This window comes from Piliocolobus tephrosceles, chromosome 21, assembly GCF_002776525.5.
Source record: "Piliocolobus tephrosceles isolate RC106 chromosome 21, ASM277652v3, whole genome shotgun sequence".
Taxonomy (NCBI): Eukaryota; Metazoa; Chordata; class Mammalia; order Primates; family Cercopithecidae; genus Piliocolobus; species Piliocolobus tephrosceles.
This window is the reverse complement of record NC_045454.1, coordinates 15,937,315-15,943,314: the sequence shown is the minus strand read 5'-3', so window position 1 is coordinate 15,943,314 and position 6,000 is coordinate 15,937,315. Positions and strand designations below refer to the sequence as shown.

Genomic DNA, 6,000 nt, shown 5'->3' with positions numbered 1-6,000 from the left:
GTTTCGCCATGTTGGCCAGGCTGGTCTCGAACTCTTGGGCTCAAGTGATCCTCCTACCTCAGCCTTCCAAAGGCTTGGGATTACAAGTGTGAGCCAGCAGGCCCAGTCAAGGAAGAACATTTTAATGAGATTGTTGTTACTAGTTTGATCTTAATTGCTTAGGGGAGAAAAGATCCCCACAGGGGAAAGTTTGGGAGAATGATCAGTATATTCACAGTGCTTACTTCTGCATGGAGAGATGATGAGTGTATCATTTTTGTCTTTTCCTTTTTTCCTGTGCTAATTGTGTGGTGGCTGGGGAGGCTGGTGGCAAAAAGAGAAAGCTTTTTTTTTTTTTTTTTTTTTGAGACAGAGTTTTGCTCTTGTTGCCCAGGCTGGAGTGCAATTGCACAATCTCGGCTCACTGCAACCTCCACCTCCCAGGCTCAAGTGATTCTCCTGCCTCAGCCTCCTGAGTAGCTGGGATTACAGGCATGCGCCACCATGCCCGGCTAATTTTGTATTTTTAGCAGAGACGGGGTTTCTCTATGTTGGTCAGGCTGGTCTCGAACTCCCGACCTCAGGTGATCTCCCCGCCTCAGCCTCCCAAAGTGCTGGGATTACAGGCGTGAGCCACTGTGCCTGGCCCAAGAGAAAGCTTTTGGACTTGATTGAAAGCTTATTTACACATTACTTCACAGTAAAAAAGGTACTTACCTCAAAAATTTTAGGGGAGTAGTTGAGTACTTTTTGAGTCACAGATCCTTCTAAGGACATGATAAAAATTTAAAAAAAAAAAAAAAACATGAGCCATGTGCTATCCATTAGGACTTTCCGGAAGACGGAAATGTGCTGTATTTGTGCTGCTCACCATGGGGACCACCAGCCACCTGTGGCTGGTGAGCAGTCGAAATGCACTAGGCCGGGCACAGTGGCTCACGCCTGTAATCCCAGCACTTTGGGAAGTCGAGGTGGGCAGATCACTTGAGGTCAGGAGTTCAAGACCAGCCTGGCCAACATGGTGAAACCCCGTGTCTACTAAACATACAAAAATTAGCCAAGCGTAGTGGCACATGCCTCTAATCCCAGATACTCGGGAGGGTAAGGCAGGAGAATTGCTTGAACCCAGGAAGCAGGAAGCGGAGGTTGCAATGAGCCCAGATCACTCACACTCCAATCTGGGCGACAGAGCAAGACTCTGTCTCAAAAAAAAAAAAAAGAAAGAAAAGAAAAGCACTAAATACAACTGAGCACTGACTTTAAAATTTCGTTTCAGTTAATGAAAATGTGAAGAGCTGTACGTGGCTGGTGACTATCATGTTGGACAGGATAGCAGTTTCTCTCCCCAGAAAGAATATCTATAACATACAAAATTGTGCACTTAGACTCAGGGGATTTCAAGGGCCCCTGAAACTCACACATATGCCTTCTGCGGGGGTCCCTGGATCTGAGGCTGTCAACCACTGTATAATGTGGCTTGATGGTTAGACACTAAACACAGCTGCAAGCTTGCTGGCGGGTGGGATGACCAGCTTGTCCCCATTTGCTAAGGATATTCCCAGTTTTATTACCGAAAGCCCGTGCAGGCAAACGGGGACCATTCGTCACTCTGGCTGGCTGGCACAGCAAAAAGGGAAAGGTGGTGGGTTGAGGACTCCTCAATGGCTTTTTTTTTTTTGAGACGGAGTCTCGCTCTGTCGCCACGTTGCAGTGCAGTGGCGCGATCTCGGCTCATTGCAACCTCTGCCTCCTGGGTTCAAGCGATTGTCCTGCCTCAGCCTCCCGAGTAGCTGGGACTACAGGCGCCTGCCACCACGCCCGGCTAATTTTTGCATTTTTAGTAGAGATGGGGTTTCACCATGTTGGCCAGGATGGTCTCGATCTCTTGACCTCGTGATCTGACCGCCTCGGCCTCCCGAAGTGCTCAAATTACAGGCATGAGCCACTGCACTTGGCCCCTCAGTGGCTTTTAAGAGGGCAAATGACTCCACCAAGAGAAGTTTTTTTTATTTGTTTTGTTTTGTTTTGAGATGGAGTCTCGCTCTGTCACCAGGCTGGAGTACAGTGGCATGATCTTGGCTCACTGCAACCTCCACCTCCCGGGTTCAAGTGATTCTGCCTCAGCCTCCCGAGTCGCTGGGACTACAGGAGCCTGCCCCCACACCCGGCTAATTTTTGAATTTTTTTAGTAGAGACGGGGTTTCACCATATTGGCCAGGCCGGTCTCGAACTCCTGACCTTGTGATCCACCCACCTCGGCCTCCCAAAATGCTGGGATTATAGGCGTGAGCCACTGTGCCCAGCTATTTTGTCTTGAGACAAGGTCTCGCTCTGTTGCCCAGGCTGGAGTGCAGTAATGCCATTATAGCTCACTGCAGCCTCAACCTCCTGGGCTCAAGGGATCTTCCCATTTGAGCCTCCCAAGTAGCTGGGACCACAGGCACACACCACCACACTCGGGCTTTTTTTTTTTTTTTTTTTTTTTTTTTTAATTTTTGGTAGAAATGGTTTCACCATGTTGCCCAGGCTGATCTTGGACTCCTGGGTTCAAGCAGTCCTCCTGCCTTGGCCTCCCAGAGTGCTGGGATTACAAGTGTGAACCACCGTGGCTAGCCAGAGAGTTTTTTCCCACCAACCTAGGACGCTTTCCTCCCTGCTCTGCCTCATTCCTCTAGCCTGCCCCTGAGATCATGCCCCCTAGTCTGCACCCTCCCCAACGTGCTTCCTGCTTTGGTGGCCCTGCAGAGCTGCTGGTGACAGAAGCGGCCCATGTGCGCATGCTGCGGGTGCTGCACGACCTCTTCTTCCAGCCCATGGCGGACGGCCTCTTCTTCTCCCTGGAGGAGCTGCAGAACATCTTCCCCAGCCTGGACGAGCTCATCGAGGTGCATTGTGAGTGCAGCGCCAGGGTCCCTCTGTGTACCCCACTGCCCACGGGCAGCTCTGTTCTAGCCCTGGGTTCAACCTGCTCAGGAACCCCAGGGTTCACATGGGGTGGGGGCAGAGACGCCATCCGGCCCTGAAGAGCAGACACAGATACACCTGCAGCCCTATTCCCACCACGCCGCAGCAGGCCCCACACAGCATATTCCAGGCCCTGATGGAGCATCCCTTTCCTCCTGCCCCCACAGCCCTGTTCCTCGATCGCCTGATGAAGCGGAGGCAGGAGAGTGGCTACCTCATCGAGGAGATCGGAGACGTGCTGCTGGCCCGGGTGAGATGCCCAGCCCTCCCCCTCCTCCCAGCCAGACACTTGGAATCCAGGCCCAGGGCGGGTCCTGAGCCCACCCTAATCCAGTCCCAGGGTCTGGGCTTCCAGCATGTCATACTTTAGGCCCTGTTCTTGCCCATCCCCACTGAGACACCTGCCTGGCCTGAATCTCACTGTAGTTTGATGGTGCTGAGGGCTCCTGGTTCCAGAAAATCTCCTCCCGCTTCTGCAGCCGCCAGTCGTTTGCCTTAGAGCAGCTCAAAGCCAAGCAACGCAAGGAGCCTCGGTTCTGTGCCTTCGTGCAGGTGAGGCAGGGTCTGGACTCCAGCTTCCCAAGGAGGAGGGGCCTGGAAACCCAGACTCCTAGGTGCCTGCGCCCTGAGGTGAGCCCGAAGCCTGGGCCATCACAGCGCCAGCACCAGTTTCCTGCAGGAAGCTGAGAGCCGCCCACGGTGCCGCCGTCTGCAGCTGAAGGACATGATTCCCACGGAGATGCAGCGGCTGACCAAGTACCCCCTGCTCCTGCAGAGCATCGGGCAGAACACAGGTACCGCAGGCCCGCCTCTCTGGGCCTCGGCTCTCCTCTTTTTTTTTTTTTAATTTTTTTTCTCACTCATTTTCATCAGTGGTACCATCACGGCTCACTGCAGCCTGGACCTCCCAGGCTCTAGCCATCCTCCCACCTCAGCTTCCCGAGTAACTGGGACCCCAGGGTCACACCACCGTGCCTGGCTAATTTTTTTAATTTTTTTGTAGTGACAGGGTCTCGCCATGTTGCCCAGGCTGGCTTTGAACTCCTGGTCTCAAGCGATCCTCCTGCCTCAGCCTCCCAAAGTGCTTGGATTACAGGCATGAGCCACCGTGCCCAACCAGCTGTCCTTTGTCTAACCTTGGCTGCTGAATCTGGAGCCTCCAGGGCGGGGGTTCAGCAGAGCTGCTCTCTCCCTTGCCTGCAGAAGAGCCCACGGAACGGGAGAAAGTAGAGCTGGCAGCCGAGTGCTGCCGGGAAATTCTACACCACGTCAACCAAGCCGTGCGTGACATGGAGGACCTGCTGGTGAGCCTGGGCTGGCCCCACACCTGGGACAGAGGGTGGTGTGAGAGCAGGGTTGGACCCTACCTCAACCTGTCCAGAAGTCACACCCCACCCCTTGGCTTGTCTCCCTCAAGGGTCACTGTGTGTCTGGGGGTTGGCTTGGCCCTCAGCACCTCCCTCTGAGGGTCAATGGAGGTGAGGCCCGACCCTCAGCTTGCTCCCATCAGAAGTTGGTCTTGACTCTCGCCTTACCAGCGTGGGTCACTGCGGGTCAGCCCCAGCACTTAGCTTGTCCCCATAACGCTCCCGTCTGTGCCCCAGAGGCTCAAGGACTATCAGCGGCGCCTGGACTTGTCCCATCTTCGGCAGAGCAGCGACCCCATGCTAAGCGAGTTCAAGGTGTGACCTTACAACCGCCTGCCTCCCCTGCCCCGCTACTCTACTTGGCCCAGGGGATTCTGTGATACAGTCCCCAGCCTGTCCTCCCCATCCCATAATATACCCAGGGATCGAGAGCTTTGGCCCCCACCGCATGCCAATCCCATGATCCCCAGCCTGTGGTCATCCCTGGTCACTGCCCTGCCCTTCCCTTCCCTTCCCCACCAACCCCAATCACCCCCCGCCAACCTGCACGAACCATCACCCCCTCCTGCCTCAGAACCTGGACATCACCAAGAAGAAACTGGTCCACGAGGGCCCACTGACGTGGCGGGTGACAAAGGACAAGGCTGTGGGTGAGTGCCAGGGCAGCCACCTAGTGCAGGGTGTGGGGGCAGTGAGCCAAGGGCGGGGAGGGGGTTGCATGGGGGCGCTGTGTGAGCACTGCTCGCCCCGTAGAGGTGCATGTGCTGCTGCTGGATGACCTGCTGCTGCTGCTCCAGCGCCAGGATGAGCGGCTGCTGCTCAAGTCCCATAGCCGGACACTGACGCCCACGCCCGACGGCAAGACCATGCTGCGGCCTGTGCTGCGGCTCACCTCTGCCATGACCCGCGAGGTGGCCACCGGTGAGCGCAGCCACTGTGTGGCCCAGGGCAGAGGGTGTCTCTTTTAGGCAGAGCTGCCTATGGAGTGGGGAGCAGAACCCTCTACCGAGCCAGGGAGTCAGCATTCTGGCAAAGAGGTTGGGAAGTGGGTGGAGGTGGGCAGGGCGGGGCTAGGCCTAGTAGGTTTTATAAGTGAGGTAGGAACCGCTGCAGGTGTTTGCACAGAGGCGTGTCTTGTATAAATGAGAAGAAAGGCCAGAAGCCCAGTGAGGAGGGATTTGTAAACACACAGGTGGGAAGTTGCACCAGGGCCACAAACACTGGGAGCTGCTGGAGGGTGGGAGTGGCTGGCAGGGTTTTGTTGGGTTGGCCAGGGGACCTGCCTGATTCCCTAAGGAGGTGTGAGTGGGGAGCTCAAGAGGACACATCAGGCCCTGGATATTAGTGGACAGTGAGTGGTGAGTTGAGTCATGGGAGCCCTGAGAGCACCGCTACTGTGAGTGACTTCCCCAGCTTGTGCTCAGGAAGGGGCACACACTGGGGGCACCTGGGCTCTGAGTCCCATCTCCCCCTCTCCCTGCAGATCACAAAGCCTTCTACGTCCTTTTCACCTGGGACCAGGAGGCCCAGATATACGAGCTGGTGGCACAGACTGTGTCGGAGCGGAAGAAGTGAGGAGGGGTCTGAGTTCTGAGTGTGGGTTGAGGAGGCCCAGGCCTCTGGGTTCCCGGGGACAGGAGGGCTGTGGGGAGGCCCCGGCATAAGGTCTGGGCGCTCTGACTGCCCCGGG

The 6,000-nt window shown here is 55.8% G+C and overlaps 1 protein-coding gene across 5 annotated transcripts in view; it reads left to right on the top strand.

Annotated features, from left to right (window-relative positions):
* Positions 1-6,000, top strand: part of ARHGEF1 (Rho guanine nucleotide exchange factor 1) — a 24,817-nt gene that overhangs the window by 16,512 nt on the left and 2,305 nt on the right. For all 5 annotated transcript variants that reach the window (XM_026447327.2, XM_026447326.2, XM_026447325.2 and 2 more), the window contains 9 exons: positions 2,725-2,871; positions 3,111-3,193; positions 3,370-3,495; positions 3,623-3,737; positions 4,147-4,247; positions 4,548-4,625; positions 4,885-4,960; positions 5,064-5,231; positions 5,794-5,881. In XM_026447327.2, the coding sequence (XP_026303112.1) occupies positions 2,725-2,871; positions 3,111-3,193; positions 3,370-3,495; positions 3,623-3,737; positions 4,147-4,247; positions 4,548-4,625; positions 4,885-4,960; positions 5,064-5,231; positions 5,794-5,881 (982 nt within the window). The remainder of the gene's footprint in view (positions 1-2,724; positions 2,872-3,110; positions 3,194-3,369; positions 3,496-3,622; positions 3,738-4,146; positions 4,248-4,547; positions 4,626-4,884; positions 4,961-5,063; positions 5,232-5,793; positions 5,882-6,000) is intronic.